Source organism: Corticium candelabrum, chromosome 15 (assembly GCF_963422355.1).
Source record: "Corticium candelabrum chromosome 15, ooCorCand1.1, whole genome shotgun sequence".
Taxonomy (NCBI): Eukaryota; Metazoa; Porifera; class Homoscleromorpha; order Homosclerophorida; family Plakinidae; genus Corticium; species Corticium candelabrum.
The window spans coordinates 7260746-7278844 of NC_085099.1; the positions used below are offsets into that span (position 1 = coordinate 7260746).

General features: G+C 43.2%; 2 protein-coding genes across 2 annotated transcripts; one reads left to right on the top strand and one right to left on the bottom strand.

Annotated features, from left to right (window-relative positions):
- The first annotated feature begins 8646 nt into the window (after window positions 1-8646).
- LOC134191601 (uncharacterized) lies at window positions 8647-9251 on the top strand. The gene is made up of 3 exons (XM_062660223.1): window positions 8647-8738; window positions 8864-9120; window positions 9241-9251. Exons 1-3 carry the CDS (start codon window positions 8689-8691, stop codon window positions 9249-9251), a joined length of 318 nt encoding a protein of 105 aa, XP_062516207.1. The 5' UTR covers window positions 8647-8688.
- A 3898-nt stretch (window positions 9252-13149) lies between these two features.
- Window positions 13150-17353, bottom strand: LOC134191285 (hairy/enhancer-of-split related with YRPW motif protein 2-like). Its single transcript, XM_062659883.1, has 6 exons — window positions 17180-17353; window positions 17067-17103; window positions 16884-16988; window positions 16552-16648; window positions 14132-14542; window positions 13150-14063 (listed from the first exon to the last, which is right to left on the bottom strand). Exons 1-6 carry the CDS (start codon window positions 17290-17292, stop codon window positions 13399-13401), a joined length of 1428 nt encoding a protein of 475 aa, XP_062515867.1. The 5' UTR covers window positions 17293-17353; the 3' UTR covers window positions 13150-13398.
- Between the last annotated feature and the right edge of the window lie 746 nt (window positions 17354-18099).

Consider the following 18099-nt stretch of genomic DNA (forward strand, 5'->3'; position numbering starts at 1 on the left):
CTCTGGCTGGCCAAATCGTACAGAGTACCAAAGCCACATGTCCACTCATGATGCCTCCGACTTGCTCACTTGGGACACGTTTAGTATGTTCTTAAAAGAACAATTTGATCCGAAGAACCCAGCTCTGCATTGGAATATGACGCTGATGTCGATTAGACAAGAAGCAGCAGAAATGGTTACCACCTACTGTTCAAGATTCCGAAGAACTATGATACAACTACAAGAAGCTTCAGGTAATCTGCTGCCTGAATTAACAGTAGTTGCGTGGTTTCAAGAGGGTTTAAGACCTGACTCACAGAGAGAATTAGAAAAGGACCTGCCTACAAAATTGACCACCGCATTTCGCAGTGGGGAGAAACTTGAACGTATTTGGAAGTGTCAGCAACGTCAGCGTGAGTCAGATATTTCTTGTTTTGCGGTAAACCAGATGTCTTCCACAGTACCATTTGCAGCTGTTCATCGGTCGCGCATATCGTCTAACCCACTACCAGATGGTGGATGGTATGTTGCATCACCAACTGTTTGTTTGCGGTTTCGTCTGTGGTTCCATCTAGTAGTCAGTTGCTTCAGCAACTTGTGTCACAACAGTCGCAAACTATTGCTCAACAGGGTGCGGTTCTAAAACTTTTGCAATCACAATCTCAACCTCAATTTGGGTTTTGCCAAAGCACGAACCCACAGTTGTCTATTTCTGCTTCCGGTCACCAAACCGCCTCTAGAGCATTTCGTGGTCACTGTCATTATTGTAAAAAGTTTGGACAACGTATTGCAGAATGTAGGAAACGCCTTGCTAAAGACAATTCCTCCAGTCATCCTGTGTCTACTCCAGCCGTTACCGCTCAATTGCTCATGATAATGACTCTAGTGGTCAGATAGTTAACTCTGTTCAGTGTGATGCCGCTGTAGGTCATGCATCTTCCAATGCCATTCCTACTTGCAATTTATTTGCAGAAGGCACTCAGCCAGTCAGTTGGGTTCTCGATTCAGGAGCTGTTACTTCAATATTTCTGACCAATATGTCAACAGTTTTGACAGCGACGTTCAGAAACGGGTCGTGTCTGCTGACGAGAAGATGTTGGTAGCTGCTGATGGTGGTAAACTTACAGTGGTTGGTACTGTAGTTCTTTCCTTAACTATTGGCGACGTACGGGTATCACATCCGTTTACTGTTGTTCGCGACTTTGCCTTTCCAGTCCTTCTTGGGTCAGATTTCTTACAAAACGTTAAAGCAGTACTCGATTATCAAGATGGAACGGTTACTCTATGGGTTTCTTCGTCAAGCAAGGTGAAGTTATTAATCGTTGGTGTCGTCACCGAGAAGAGTGGACTGACTCTTTCTGGGTTCAACGAGGCCACAGGCAGGGTATACGCGTTCACATCTCAAGATTAACCTGCTGTCATTTCAAATTCCACTGATAAACACTTCATGGTAAACGTTCATTCAATAAGCTCCGTCGTAGACTCCATTCGCAAGTATCAGGATGTCCGCTTACAAACGACTTCTGGTTTTAAACCTAGCATGTCTGCCGTTGCCAATACAACTCTGGACGTCGATCAAATGGCGAGGTTGCCAGCTTTAATACATAAGTATTATTCAGTTTTTGCGCACAATTCTGATAATATGGGAAGAACAACTGTTGCTCACCACAAATTGATACTGGTGACTATGCACCTGTCAACCAGATGCCATACCGATTGTCTCCATCGGATAGAGAGAACGTACAATGTCAGACAAAAACTATGCTGAAGCAAGGAATTGTCAGAGAATCTAGATCTCAGTGAGCCAGTCCCGTAATTCTCGTTGACAAAAAAGATGGTTCAAAGAGGTTCTGCGTTGATGACCGTAAAGTCAACAAATTGATGAAGAAAGATAGATATCCGATCCCACGTTTAGACGATAGTCTAGATCTGCTCGCAGGCAATCAATATTTTACGTGCCTCAATCTTCAGTCAGGCTATTGGCAGCTTCCTGTGGCGCCAGAAGATATTGAAAAGACTGCATTCATCACCCTGGTTGGTCTATTTGAATTCACAGTAATGCCTTTCGGGTTGTGTAACGCCCCTAGTACGTTTCAAAGAGATATGGATACCGTGCTTGCTGGTCTCAAATGCCAAACTTTCATTGTTTATCTCGATGACGTCCTGATTTTCTCTCCTGATTTTGAGACACACTTGAAGCATCTCAAATCTGTCTTCCAACGATGTCAAAAACACAATCTTAAGTTAACGACAGAGAAATGCAATTTTGCTCAGTAACAGCTTCGGTATCTGGAATATCTCGTGACTCCAAACGGTCTCCTACCTGATCCTGAAAAGATTCGTGCTGTTTGCGACCTGGCCATTCCAAAGAAGAAGTCTCAACTCAGGTCATTACTTGGTTTCACAGCGTATTACCGCCAATTCGTTTGCTCGTATGCTTAGTCGCTTCTCCTCTAACTCAGCTACTTCGTGATGACACGCCATTCCAGTGGGACGAAAGGCATCAACAAGCATTTGAACATTTTATAGCATGTTTGATGTCACCCCCTTTACTGGTTCACCCTGATTGGGAAAAGCCATTCAAGTAACAAACAGATGCGTCAGATCATGCAATAGCGGCAATTCTGGCTCAAGTTTCTGACAACGCACGTACCGAAAAAGAAGTGTGTTATGCTAGCCATCACCTGACTGACACGGAAGGAAAGTTCGACACGAGGACAAAACAAGTTGCTTGCTATTGCCTAAGGATGCAAAAAATTTTGAAAGTATTTGTCTGGTCAGCACTCTACAGTGGAAACTGACCACGCCAACTTGCGATGGTTGATGTCCCGGAAGCACCAGACGGGTTGCCTCGCACTCTGGGTCTTACATTTACAAGGATTTGATTTTGTTGTAACTCACAAACCAGGAAAATCTAATGGGAATGCTGACGCATTGTCACAACTGCCTACTGTTGTGTCAGATTCTGCTACGCTCCCAATCTTAGCTGTCACTGAGAACCTAATTGAATTATCTGATAAAGATCAGCTACGTGAGCAACAGGAGTCCGACCCTTTCCTCAGTGAGGTCATAGGTTACTTGAAGTCTCGAGAACAGCGTGGACAACAAGACATATCTCCCGAAGTTAGAGAAGTTTTAAGAGACACAGGCACAATTTCTGTTGATGAAAACAATGGATTGCTGATGCACAAACCGATACTCAACAGTCGGAGACATTACGTTCCTATGCTCCGTTCCGCTAGTCGCTCAGCAGTCATGAAAGCGCTCCACGATCTACCTATGTCTGGGAATCTTGGACGCAAGAAGACATATCATCGGATGCAGTCTCAATATTACTGGAAGGGTCTCGGACAGGACATGGAAGATTGTACGTTCCTGTATGGAATGCCAGTCCAAGAAGACTCCCAAACCCGCCCAATCTGACAAATTGCAACTGGTCAGCGCTACTCGCCCATTTGAAGTAGTTGGAGTTGACATTTTCAGACCGTTACCATGTACTGTCACTGGCAATCGTTACATCGTTGTGATGGTCAACCAATTTTCCAGATGGGTCGAGCTTGCACCTGTGCCAGACATTACCGCTAGTACTGTTGCTGATGCCGTTGTGGACCGCATTGTTCTTTGCCATGGATGTCCCACAACGCTCTTTTCAAATAGGGGGTCACAATTTATGTCCACCTTATTTAAAGGAGAACTCCCACAAAAATACAAGTAACGTTCTCATGATAATACTAAATGCCCTAATTCTATTGGTACCTTTCTTTCTTAATAAAACTCTTTCTGGACGAAGAAATTGAGCTTCCAATGTGGGGGCGTAACCCTATGGTAGTCACCATTTTGAGATGATGATGTACAAATATCTTACCAATTGAACATGTTTTGTCATCAGAGTATATGGCGTAGCTTCCGTACAGTTTTGAGCCGAAATGTGATGACGCTGAAAGCAGTTCAAGTTCCGAAAACTCTCATGAAATTGATTCGAACACAGGAGACGGAAACCCGAGCACTTGGTCAACTCAGACTGGTGCACATGCGGTCAGTGTGTTGTCATGCCCACTGCCGTTGCTGCCAAGAGTTGGACACGCTAAAGTTAGAGACTCTGTGGTTTACGGTGTGTGTGTGTGGTAGAACACGCAACTTTTGAGCGTGTCTGCCTCAACTAAGACGTTCTACGCACTGCTGTGTCCGCAGTGGTAGAGATGTCACTGAAGATTCCTTCACAAAACCTCTGAATCACAGGCTTCCTGACACAAGTGCAAACGGCATTGCCATTTCGTTTATTGTCTTTCACTTTACAGGCTTTTGAGGTTGACAGCATACAGGCAGTTCACACATTGGGCTCATAAGAGACTGGCCAGGCATGTTAGAATGGTCATACCGTTACGTGTAGTTTTTTTCTATTAGAAGAACTTTCCCAGAAAAAGGCGAAGTGTACGTGGGGTTTAGGGAGCATGAACCTTGATTAGATATAATTTTGACAATAATGTTTGTAACTACCTATTTCTAAAACTCTGTGTCAACTAATGTCCCATCTTATACCTGCATAGTTGTATGTTCTATGTACACCTTGTTTTACGAGCACTAACAACAGTTTCCTTGAGTGGCCTTTCACAGGTGGCAATGTTGGCTGGTAAAATCACTGGAGGTTGTCTGGCTTTGTGTTTTCGAAGAGGTTGTGGATTCTGCTGTCGTTTATTTAGAACTGCTTTAAGGATTCCTTGCAGATAGCCATAGCTCTTTGATTCAGCAATGGGCTTTGCAACCCAGATCTTGATAGGTTTTGGAAAAACCATGTTGTATCTCATTTCTCCACTACTTGTAGTAGCTTGTCCTCTTCCCGTGTTGTGGTTATGATCAAGTGCAGCCAGCTGTGTTCTTGCAAGCATCCCGTTGCAGCTGAAATGTTGCCTCTTGGGACAATATTTTGTGAGAAGAGCATGATAAACTTCCAAATTACCAGTGTGGCTGGAGTCTGTTAGCTTGTCAAGGTCTTTCAAAAGCTGTTTGTTTAAGACTACCGCCCTCAGTGCATCATGTGCAGAAGAACATTTCTTTAACAACTGCTTTCGTTGGCTCTCTTCAAGTGACAATTTGTGTTCACATTTGCCAAAAGATGTAGCATTCTCCCATGAATGGACATTGATTGTATGGTAAATAATAGAAATCCATTTCTCTCTTAGAGTTTTAGCTTGTCCATTACATGATTTTAATGACCACCACAAGTGATTTGCCACAGGTCTTATCCAAGGAAGAAGGTTACTACAGCCCTTTGCCTTACCCAGTTGGGTTAACTTTTTTATAACACTTTTTGAAATGTGCCAAACATCATATTGATGATCTATATCAGGGAACTGCTTTTTCATGACAGATGTTATCTGCAATTGTCTGTCAGTAGCAATCTGAGCCACAGTCAATCCTTTAGTAACTTAGTTACTAGCTCATTGACTGATTGTAGAAAGCTGTCTTTTTCCATCCCAACAGAATTGGAAACTTCGCTGACCTGCACCAACTGAAAATCAACAATAAGTCCTGTTTCTTGCTCCACTAAAGTATATGTACAATATTTAGTGGAATATCCAGGGCTGTCACATCATCCATCTCCCAGTAGATGTAAAGAATTGTCTTCAAAGTTTTCTAGTATAGATTCCTGGTGACTTTTCCGCATTTCATTAACCACAAGACACAGGTATTCATCTTGCAATCGATAAAATGATGATTCCGAGATAAATTACAATTTTATGATTTGAGCAAAGTAGCTGAATTTGCTCAATGTTCCTCCGGACAACAGAATCCCTGCTGTGGTTATAAGATTTCCAGCAGGTAAACCAGCAACAAGTGGTTGGGATTGCCAGTTTAAATTATGCTTTTTGAGCACTCTATTTTTACTACTAACATTGTTCCACCGGTTGATTCTGATTGGCTGACTACAGAAGAGCCACATGGTGGGCAGAATTGAACCAGTTCATTCAAGGAATTTCTGAAAACAATGAATTTTTGGTCTTCCTGACCACCTGACCACCGATTTCGGTATCCGAATCTTGTGACGTACAAGATGTGTCAAAGATGCAGTATTTCTCTGTGTCACTGTCTGTATTAGAAGAATGTGCTTCCTCATCAGACTCTGTGGACTGACAACTGTCAGTTACTGGTGTTACAAACCATGGGGCAATTTGTGGTGGCTGAAGAATGCATGTCCTCGGGAATTGGTGAAGATGCTCTCACACAGTATGAATGTTCCTTTGTTTCAGCCAGGTCTCCAAGATCATATTACGATGAAGCATCACAAAATTCACGTGCTTTGGTTCCAGGAGAATTGTTTTCTTTGTCGATTTCTTGGTGGTGCTCATAATCATCATCAGAGTCAGGCATTCTAGCAACCTTAGCATGTTGTTTCATTACTTCAGTAAGGGCCTACATCAACAGGGTCTCCTCTAAGTGACAGGTTGATTGAAACAGACTGTAAATAGTAACCTGATTGTGTCTTCGTTTCTGTCCTGTTGATCGTTGTTTGCGTTTGAAGGTGAAAGTAAAATTGTTGGAACAGCATCCAGCTTGAGGTGAATTTGTGATTTTGTCTCCAGTAATTCTGCTTGCAAATCTCGCTGAAAACAGTCCGCTTCAAAATGTTCACTGCAGACCAAGCTACTACGTCTAACAGAAGGATTCTGTAACCAAATCTTTGTCAGCCATTGTTTCAACAAAGGCTTGTTCCTAAGAGGTAAGTGATGAAAGTGCACACCACGTTTGCAATCTCCGTCCTTGTTGTTGCAACCGAACGCAAATACAGTAAACCATTCTTTGCAATGTAACGGACAACTCATAAGTCAACGGCAGTAGACTAGCGGCAATATTACTTCTATGTAGTGAAAACTACGAACTTATAGTCTCTGCTCGCAGATTACATCATGCCCTATTCAGTCAGCGTATCAAGTCGTTTTCAGTCATGGCATTTCCTCTGCCTAGTCAACCTTGTACGCGTGCGGCCTGATCATGAGGCAATAGTAAACGACATTACCACGCATCGTAGACGGCTCATACCTAAGGATGTTCTTAGTGAGCATCCAAGATACTGTGTTATTAAATGCTACATCCTTTCAAAATCTGCTACACCTCGATATATCCTCACTACACAGAGCAACATATGCAAGTAAGATATTGCTACATCATCATCTCAAAATGGTGACTACCATAGGATTATGCCCCCACATTGGAAGCTTAATTTCTCCGTCCAGAAAGAGTTGTATTAAGAAAGAAAGGTACCAATAGAATCAGCCCACTTAGTACTATCATGAGAAAGTTACTTGTATTTTCATGGGAGCTCCACTTTAAACATATGGCTGAACGCTTGGGAATGAAGAAGGTATTTCAAGTGCATATCACCCCAAACCAACAGACAGGTTGAGCGACTAAACTGATATATCGCTTCTGCCTTATCAGCCTACATTAACAATCATCAAGATGACTGGGACGACTATGTTGAAGCTATCGCGTTTGCCTATCGCACAAGCTTCGTGGACACCATTGGTAACACTCCGTTTAATCTCGTTCGTGGAAGATATCCTCAGCTTCCTACTTACCTTTTAGCCAGTCTCCCCACAGTTTCTTTGAGGACGTACACCAGTATGGTCTAGCCCTTACGAAGAACATCAAGGACGCATTTGATACCGCCAGGTGTCACCAAGAAAAGGCAGATACCATACGAAAGCGACTTTATGATCTCAAGCACGATGTAGTCAATTTTGAACTTGTCTAGTTAGTCATATTACACTCTCCATTGCAAAAATCAGGTTTGTTGCCCAAGCTCAGCATATCATATGACAGACCGTATCGTGTTCTGTGCCGCCTGTCTGATGTTCATTACAATTTGGCACACATCCTTACAGATAAATGCACTACGGACCATGTCTTGCACATCATACCTTTCTCCTCCCGGTATGAGAGAGATAATGAAGCAGACGGTGAGCAACCTCTGCAAGCTACTGCCATTTCCACCCAGTCTGGGGAAGAGAACGAGGATTCCGAGGATGAGCACATGGATGAGCAAAGTTTACGTCAACCTCCTAGATGTCAACGTGTCACAGCAGGGAAGACTCCTTCAAGATTTGCGGACTACAAGATTTGAACACCACTGAGTTCATTTTATCTTTTCTTATGTTTCATGTTTTGTTAGAAGTATAGTGTAGCACACGTTTTAAGTGTATGTAATTAGATTATAGTCACGTGTTACATAGAGTCCCATATCTAGTTTCGGATAACGGCTAGATTCAGACGTGAGTTCTTGGTCCAACACAATAGACCTTTTCACAGGGCGTGGCACTAATGACGTCATTGCCTACCGCGTGCCGATTTGGCTCGCTTTTGATGCATTGGCGTTTGTTAACCGCGTGAGTCTAGAGCCTAAGCAACAATTTTTCTTTTAGAGCTTTAACCGGTGCGTATAGCGATGCAGCGAATCAGGTGAGGCCTCATTAGGACTGGGCTCATGTGTGTTTTGCGTGTTTTGCAGTGATGAACAACCTCTTTCTGATCTCTTTCGTGACTCTGCCGCGTCATTTTGAGTGATGATGTAACATTGAGACTTGACAAACGTCAAATGCGGGTACAAACGTGCGTACGTAATCTATGATGCGTGTTCTGTGTGGTACGCACTTAACAAATGGTTTGGTTTGTACCTCCTGAATACTTCCTAGAACGTGCTGTGTTTAAGGAATGACTGACGTGAAGAGGAAGTCTTTAGACAAGTCTGGTGGTACTGAGAGGTAAGAAGAGAATGCTTGATTAATATTTCATCTTGATATAATGTCCTCAGCTGTACGTGGCTGTCATATAAATGAACCAGTCACTCAGTGTTGCTGTACTGTGTTTTACCTTTTGGAGTGTGTAGTTGCCGTGCCATCATGGTTATTTGCTGTGTTCCTGGATGTACCAATGTATCTGCAAAGGGGAAATATTTGAAGTTTCACATGGAAATTTTTGTCACATGGATAAACTTTATTGCCATTTATTTGAATGACGTTGACTGGTATTTGCCAAGGGATACTCTACATCGAAGTCTACCACAGTCATTTAGAGAGACTTTCCCAAAAAAGACATGCATCATTGATGCAACAGAACTATTTACAGAACGTCATTCAGATAGGGGTTTGCAATCAGCTTTCTTCTCCAGATACAAACACCACCACACTATGAAAGCATTGGTTGCAATATCTCCATGTGGTCATGTTATGTTTGTGTCACAACTATTTACTGGTGCCATAACAGACAGGGACTAACCAAGCAATCTGGTTTTCTCAATAAATTTGTGCCTGGAGACCAAGTCATGGCAAACAAAGGGTTTGTTATTGCTGACATTCTCATGGACGTTGGACATCTCTTGTGCTACCTCCTTTTCTAAAAGGAGGAGGTCATTTTACTGAGGAGCAAGTCATTAATTAATGCCGACAAGTGGCTTCTCTTAGAATCGACATAGAGGGGTGATCAGACGGACAACGAACCATAGCATTTGCAATGTATAAATAACACTTAGTTCAAGCATACATCTTTTATATAAGGTATTTACTGTTTGTTCATATCTAACAAATTTACATCCACCTCTTGTACTGTAGATTTAATTTTTGTATGGTAAATTAATAGTAATTAGTGTCATTGATATCAATTTTAGTTTGTAAAGGTCAATATATATTGGCTCTTGTTATCATTCTGTACTCTTGTGTGTAATGCTCCAGGATACACTACCACTTGCTGTTCAATTTCATTTTCATTGTGTACACCATTTTAATAGTAATGCTCAATTACATTACTACAACATTAATTAATTAATTGTATTAATTAACAGAACTTTATCTACTTGCTACCTAGGGTCCTTTCATTCCCCAAACGCCGCACATTCTAGGAAGTATTCAGAAGGTACAAACCAAACCATTTGGTAAGTGCGTACCACACAGAACACGCATCATAGATTGCGTATGCACGTTTGTACCCGCATTTGACGTCTGTCAAGTCTCATTGTTACATCATCACTCAAAATGGCACGGCAGAGTCACGAAAGAGATCAGAAACAGGTTGTTCATCACTGCAAAACATGCAAAACACACAAGAGCCGAGTCCTAATGAGACCTCCCCTGATTCGATGCATTGCTATATGCACCGGTTAAAGTTCAAAAAGAAAAATTGTTGCTTTGGCTCTAAACTCACGCGGTTAGCAAATGCCAATGCATCAAAAGCGAGCCAAATCGGCAAGCGGTAGGCAATGACGTCGTTAGTGCCACGCCCTGTGAAAAGGTCTATTGTCTAAGTATGAAATATAGGGCAACATACAGGCGTTAGGTAACTGATCTTGATCCGTGACAATCAATGGATTTGGCTCGTTCTAGCAAGAACGAGACTCGACTAAACATCTACTACGCCCCACCTCTAGACCCGGACAAATACCTCTAGTTCCGGATGGCCTCTCGTGTAGAGCTACCAAAGCACAGTCACAAACCGAATCTATTTGTTGCAGTAGCCTCACATCTCGTCTTCCAAACAATCGTATGGGCAGCGTTGTCGTGTTTCGTTCGTAGCCATGGTAGTCGTCAGAGTTGAGTGAAGTCACGCCCTCTAGTTTTGGATGTCCGACACGCTAGATCGTAATTTTCCGAGCAAATTTAGACACTCTGTAAAGATTGTGAGCATAGAATCTTGTTGTCTAGTGCTAAAATCAACTTTTAAGACATGTTCTATGTATTCCTAGCCAATTTCTCATCACTCTCTGCAGCGTAGAGATTGTACGGTGCCGTTTGCACATCTAGGGAACAAAATTTATCTATGTAGAAGTATCTTAATGACTTGCTATGCAATCTAGAGTAAAAAAGGTTTGACTTGCACAATCAAAAGTAGGGTAGTCCCCTCTGATAGTGGATATCTAGTTTCCTTTCTTGAGATGGTAGGACTAATTTGTTTCAATTTTTATACTGCATTTCCTATAAACAAGCGTTCTTGACCTCTCTTTTGCTTCAGTAACAAACAGGAATAACATGCGGCTGGTCTAGATTCATACTGTAGACATACCTAGCCTCGGATTTCCAGACCAATGTAGCGCCAATTACAAAATCTGCCGCATGTTACACCTGTTTGTTACTGAATCAAAAGAGAGGTCAGGAACGCTTGTTTAGACAAAATGTGTTTGAAAAGTGGAACAAATTAATCCTATCTCATGAGAAAAGGAATCCACTATCAGAGGGGAATACCCTACTTTTGATTGTGGAAGTCAAACCATTTTTACTCTAGACTGCATAGCAAGCCAGTAACATACTGCTACATAGGGAAATTTTGTTCCCTAGATGTGCAAACGGCACCATGCAATCTCTACGCTGCAGAGAGTGATGAGAAATTAGCTAGAAATACGCAGAAACATGTCTAACCATGTCTTAAAAGTTGATTTTAGCACTAGACGACGAGATTTTATGCTCAAAATCTTTACAGAGTGTCTAAATTTGCTTGGAAAATGACGATCTAGTGTGTTTCGGGAACCCAAAACTAGACGGCGTGACTTCGCTCAACTCTGACGACTACCACGGCTACGAACGAAACACGACGACGCTACCCATACGATTGCTTGGAAGATGAGATGTTAGGCTACTGCAACAAATAGATTCGGTTCGTGTCTGTGCTTTGGTAGCTCTACACGAGAGGCCATCCAAAACTAGAGGTATTTGTTCGGGTCTAGAGGTAGGGCGTGGTAGACGTTTAGTCGAGTCTCGTTCTAGCTAGAATGAGCCAACTCCATTGATTGTCATGGATCAAGATGAATTACCTAACGTCTCTACGTTGCCGTATATTTCATACTTAGACAATTGCGTTGGACCAAGATCTCGCGTCCGAATCTATCCGAAACTAGATACGGGACTCTAGGTACATACGCAATATACTTGTCTCTTTCCTCATCCCCGTTGTTTAAGCCAGTGCAGACCGCGCGTTCGTTACAATACTGTAACTAGTTGTACGGTATCCGTAGGCGACTCGCGTTCGTGAGTAACACGTCCAACGGAGTTTTCAGACAGTCTACTGAAACACCGAGTCCTAGCTAGACAAATGCAATACGTATTTGTTGAAACCCTAGCTGTCATGGAAGTAAACATGCAAACTTCCTAGTAGTTTAGATTACGTAGATAGGCCTGGTATAGGTAGTCGTCGTTTTGCAGTTGTGATCAAGACAATTGAAATGTACAGTCTAGGTATGCACTCAGTTCCGTTGTAACGACAGTGGTATGGTATTTACTGACATAGAAATTGATATCAGCAAACATTAACTATGAACAGTGTTAGATGCAGCACAGTGTAGTAAAGGATTGATTGTAGTATGGGACGCGTGAATAGTTGACTGTAGGTGGCATTCAACTCCTGAAGATGTTTCTTGGTTGTCAAGTACACAAAATCCCTAGCTACAATACAGAAGGATGGGGCGACGGAAGTTCATGAAGCATTTTCGTCGCTGTTTGCTCACTTAGACGAATCGTTCTTAGACTCATCTGTAGTTGGACACGGAAACAATTTTTTAAGGTAGGTCCTATCATGAAACGTGGTTGTGGGGAGGAGAAATTTGAGATTTATGTACACACACACACACACACACACACACACACACACACACACACACACACACACACACACACACACACACACACCAAAAGCTCGATAGAGAGCGATGGAGGACCACGCCCATTTCTGTTGTGCGACCTGGATTAGAAGCCTCGCTACGCTCGGAAATAAATTTTATTCTTGTAGATGCTACAATTGCAGTGACGTTTATATTGCAGTGACGTTTTTACGTGTATATTTAATTAAGTTAGGACGTAGGACATAATTACCTTCCAAAAAGATTACCCACGACGTATTGCTTCGTCCAGCACGAAAATAGTAGCCTGATGGAGAGCCATCCAAACAGACAGAACCGTGTTCCACGACTTGGGAACGGTTGAACAGATGGAGATCCATAAAACTACTCTGGGCATTGCAGCTGGTCATCGAGAAAAAGTTGCAACCAACCATGTCACAACACAGATATTGCTCATTCTTACCTTGAAAGGCCGTAGAGAAGCAAGCAAAGACCGCCCAACTCCACCATAGACATGGCCAGAGCTTGGGAGGCTGAAAGTGTTATACGGGAACCGGAGACTGCCAAGCTCACGTATGTCTGTGCTAGCCACAGCCGCCTATCTAATTGAGATAAACATAACTAATGAAAGCGTGAATTTGGTTATTTGCGTACAGCATACAGCGTAGGAATGCTAACAACAACTTGCTAAACGGGCATGAAGCGACCCGCGCGTAGAGTCCAGAAGGCTTGTACAAAACCGTCAAAACAGCTTACCTAGTTAAATTCTCAAACTACCTATACATGAAGACAATCATCGGCCTTTCTCTACCTCCAGTACCTCGTCACACATCAGCGTCATCATTTTCTTCTGATAATGCAGTTTCACGGGCCTTCTTGTCCTTCTTTGGAGGTGGTTCACCATCATTCTGATGTTCATCTTCGCTCCCATCATGTGACACTCCCGGAGAACTGGTAGACTGAGAACCACCATTTTGACCAGAAATCCGATCAGAACCATTCTCCTCATCCTGATCTTCATCATCACCTTCTACAGTGCAAGGAAAATGAAGAGACTTTGCTGTAGCCCTTTGAAACTTAGACTTAGTCTTGACACCATGCCGTGATTTCTTGCCCGATGACGAGCCTTTATCGTGAGAAACAAACATCCCACTGTGACCATCTCCATTAGCAGTAGCAGCTGAATTTGTATTGCCCGTTGTTTCACCAGCAGAAGTAGTTATTCCACCTGTCACAGAGCTGCTGGGGAGTACAGATGAAGTAGATACCAACTGACTAAAATTAGCCAAAGCACCTGAGCCACTGACCAATGCTGCCAGTAGTGCTTGATTAGAAATAGCCAGTCTAGGATTTAATGCAGTCTGCAATGCAAGAGGAATTATAGCAGGAGATGCCTGATAGGCAGCATGGTAAGCAGGAAGCTGGAGTGCAGCAGCAGCCGCCGCCGCTTGAGCTTGAGCATGCTGTAGGGTAGCTGCTGACTGATCAGCTAAAAGAAAACCATTGGTAGCTAGCTGGATGAACAGTAATTCGCAGGCATATTGTTACTAAGATTACCTTGTTGAAGAGCAGCAGCTGCCAACTGGTGATGTAGCATGGTCTGCTGCAGCATAGCCATAGCAGCCAAACTTGCAGGTGGCAATACTCCAGCATGAGGAGGGACCAGCCCAATTGGCGTCGAGTTTGAAACTGTTGAGTCTGTGGCACCTCTGCCACTTAATGGAAGACTTGCACTGTCTCTGATTTTGTGGCTAGTATCAATTTCTGATCCCACAGCTAGTGTCCCTGGAAGAGAATTCTCTCGATTTCCATGAAGTTGGAGATGATTGAGAAGCCGTATGAATCGAGGGTTGTTTGGATCAAGACCTTCAGCTGTTGACAAGAATCTGGCAACCTCAGAAACACACTCACTAAAGCCCAAGCGATACTTGCTAAGCATTTCTGGTGATGCTTCAGGAGATAAACCAGCTACAATACAAAGTTATACATAAACTTGAATCAAGCATTACCATCTTGCCCACACTACAATAGAAATTAGTATTAAAATAGTAACACATGCAAAGGTATCCTCCATATCTGGGCAATCTTCTTCCATATTGGTTTGCGAATCCCTGAAAAAACAGTAACCCACTCTCTTGGATCTTCAAGTATATTGTACTTGAAAAATAACCAAGATGCCTTCTGATAGAGAGCTACATGCATGTTTTATGCTGCAGTAAGTAAATGGTGCAATGTTGATTATGTCCATGAACAAGCATGATGACATTTCTCCTGCTTATGCATAATTAAACCACAAAAGATTTAAATTTTTTAGAACAATAAACAATGCTCAAAACCATCAACCATGCCCAACTAGTAACCTATAACAATTAACTAGCAATGTACCGATTGCATTTTGCAAATACAATAATACTTATACTTTACCAATTAATTTAAAGAACTGAGCAACGGCATCTGCAATTTGTCAGTAAACTACAAGCTCTTGAAACAGAAAGCAATACTGTACTTAGTCAGAAAGTCATGAAATCATCACTTAACTTAAACCAGTCTGTGTGCGTGCACATGTGTGTGTGTGTGTGTGTGTGTGTGTGTGTGTGTGTGTGTGTGTGTGCGTGCGTGTGTGTGTGTGTGTGTGTGTGTGTGTGTGTGTGTGTGTGTGTCACAGTGAGTAACTCTAAATATGCTAAAACTGCTAGCCTAATTAATTGACATGAAACTGTGTACACAGATCAGGTTTGCCTCTTTATAACAACAATCCAATCACTTGTTGGCTGCATAGCTTTCCTTGAGTCCCCTTTTCAAGGTAATGCCCACACAAATGTTTGTCCAGAGTGCCTCTTATCCATTGATCGAAATGCCTCCACTAGACCAGAATTGAATCGCGATCTGATCGGGATAGCATGAGTCCACAATGCACTTTCAAATGACATCTCTGCCTCCTATTTTTGGTATCACGTGACCAATAGTCGATGTGTAAGTGGGAATTCTTTGCTTGTAAAAGTGCTGATACAGCAACATAAGGCAATTTAAATTGAATGAGAACAAAGAAGAGTGAGGAGGGTTAAATGTTCTAACTACACTCTTAGTGCACCTGAAGGTAACGCCCACTATTTTCATAATTTAACCAATCAGGATCAATGTGAATCGAATCCACCTCTCAAAGTGGACTGGATTTATCACGATCGCCTCAAAACTGGATTAGGTGTGGAAGCAACGTTTGCAGTCAGACGATCCAGTTACCAGTGTGGACAGGCGCTATAGGATGCATCATAAGTTGGCTCGATATCTTGGGTGGACACTCAGTACCATAATTTGCCTGAAAATAGATACTTGTTAACAACACAATTTATAATCTTCCCAGGCAAAGAACAGGCTGTTCACCTAAATACTGTATTAACAACCACCACCACTCACCCACCCACCATCACCCACCTCCTCTACCACCACCCACCACCTCCCATTTAACGGAGGGGACTTATTATAGCATTTTAGTGCTATGTACCTTCATACAGTGTGGTAAGGAAATAGCTAGAATCCATGAAATTCCCTGGAAGATCAAAGACAAAGGAAGGTATCACTGATAGCTCAGATGAAGTTTGCAGCATGTGTAACTGATGCATGACAGTGGCAGCCAACTGAAATTTGTCTGTAGAGGAAGCAACCAAATCAGCATCAGAAATATAACTATCATGAAGTGAATGATATCTTCCTGTGTCTTGATCCTTTAGGGAATTCCATGGCTTCTACCCTATTCCCTAACCACACTGTACAAAGGCACATAGTACTGAAATGTTCTAATAAGAGCTTTGCCGCTAAATGCCTGCTAAATGCCTGGTAATACGGTAAGTACTGGATACTGTACTGGATACTGTACTAGGTACTGTACTGGATACTAAGGTTGAAATCAATAACTCATTAAGTCAATCACAGCAAACCACGTCTTCATTCTCCTATGTCAACATCATTATTAAACTTACCAGACTCTCGCTTGGTCACCCCTGCATCATGCAGTGACTTCAAATGTTCAACAGTCATTTCCAATATTTCCGCTTTCTCTAGTTTCCCAGTTCCTTGCTACAGTAAAAAAATGATCACCAAATCAACAACTTCAGTAGCAACAAGTCGGTTTCACAAATCAAGAGTTGCTGGATCACGGCACACCCACAACTGCCCCGCCCTGTCACGCGACTTCAACGTTCACCGTGATTATACTTTACTACAAGAATAGTCGGAATACATGTACTCTCTTGGCCTTCTTTTCGGCTCCTAAAATCCAAAGCCAAAGCGCAACATCGCTAAAACTACAAACCTGTTTGACGTAGGCGGCTGGAATCAGCTTGCTTAGTTCACTCAAGCACTTGTTGATACGGTCTCGGCGTCTCTTCTCGATCACCTTATGCGACGCATTCGGATCCTACAAAACGACAAAGACCACGATATAATGCACGTGATTCACGGGACGGAATGTAATTAGTGTAGCCAGTGCTCCTACAGATCTACGTCTCGTTCCTGTGGACCATCCAACACTCCTAGAATGCAAAGAAACGTTCAGAACTCGACGGCGCACTCAATTTCGAGAAAGTTGCTGGGTGGAACGCAACTCACGCGACGTCGAGTCCATCGTCTACGGTTGACATATCACTCGATTGAATGTCTTGCCGGTCTTCACAAGCGTCTGGACGTCCATCGCTGTGCTGCTGCGATAATCTATCAGCCATAGACTGCCTCAATCGTGTGACTGAACGTGAAGAATGCGGTTGAGTCACGAGCGGGAGGGGCTGCTGTCGGCCGACTACTTGGTGGGAAGTCACGCGAGCTCCAATTACTTCACGTGCGCTGACCAATAGTGACTATGAATACAATCACGTGCTATCACGTGCAATCACGTGTTGGTCACGGGACATAAAGATTACGAACAAGATTGCCGCAATTGCAGCCCTAGGAACTCGTAGCTGTATGTGATTGTGATAAATAGTTCCTCCCATCAGTATACTTCAAACACAACACGCGACTATTTGTTGTGACGACAGCTGTTCACACGCGCACACGCGCATACTGTAGGAGCACGCATGTACTGTACCCGCACGCACGCACACACGCACGCATACGCACGCACGCACACACACGCACGCACGCACGTGCGCACAGACGTCGACCCTGAAGTCAGTTGCGAATAGCTCCCCTGCCTGTAGAGACAGGGCCTCCATGCGATACGTGGAGTCTTGGGGCCAGCGCTGCAATCCACCTGAAGCTTGGCCAAAGTCATCCTGGGGCACTATGGCGCAGCTTTGGGACTGGACACCAAGGCCCACACGTACCCGTCTGCTGCATGATGTTACTGCCAAGCCAGCGGTCTTGTCCACTCCAGTCAATGCAAGTGTGGGGGAGTTTCTTGCTCAAGAAAACTGCGACAGTGTCGCCTCCACTAGGATCGAACCTTCAACCCTCATCACGGAATACAAGATCCCGGATATCATCACAAATGTGCTACCATCTGCTCCACGTGCCCCACTCACACACACGCA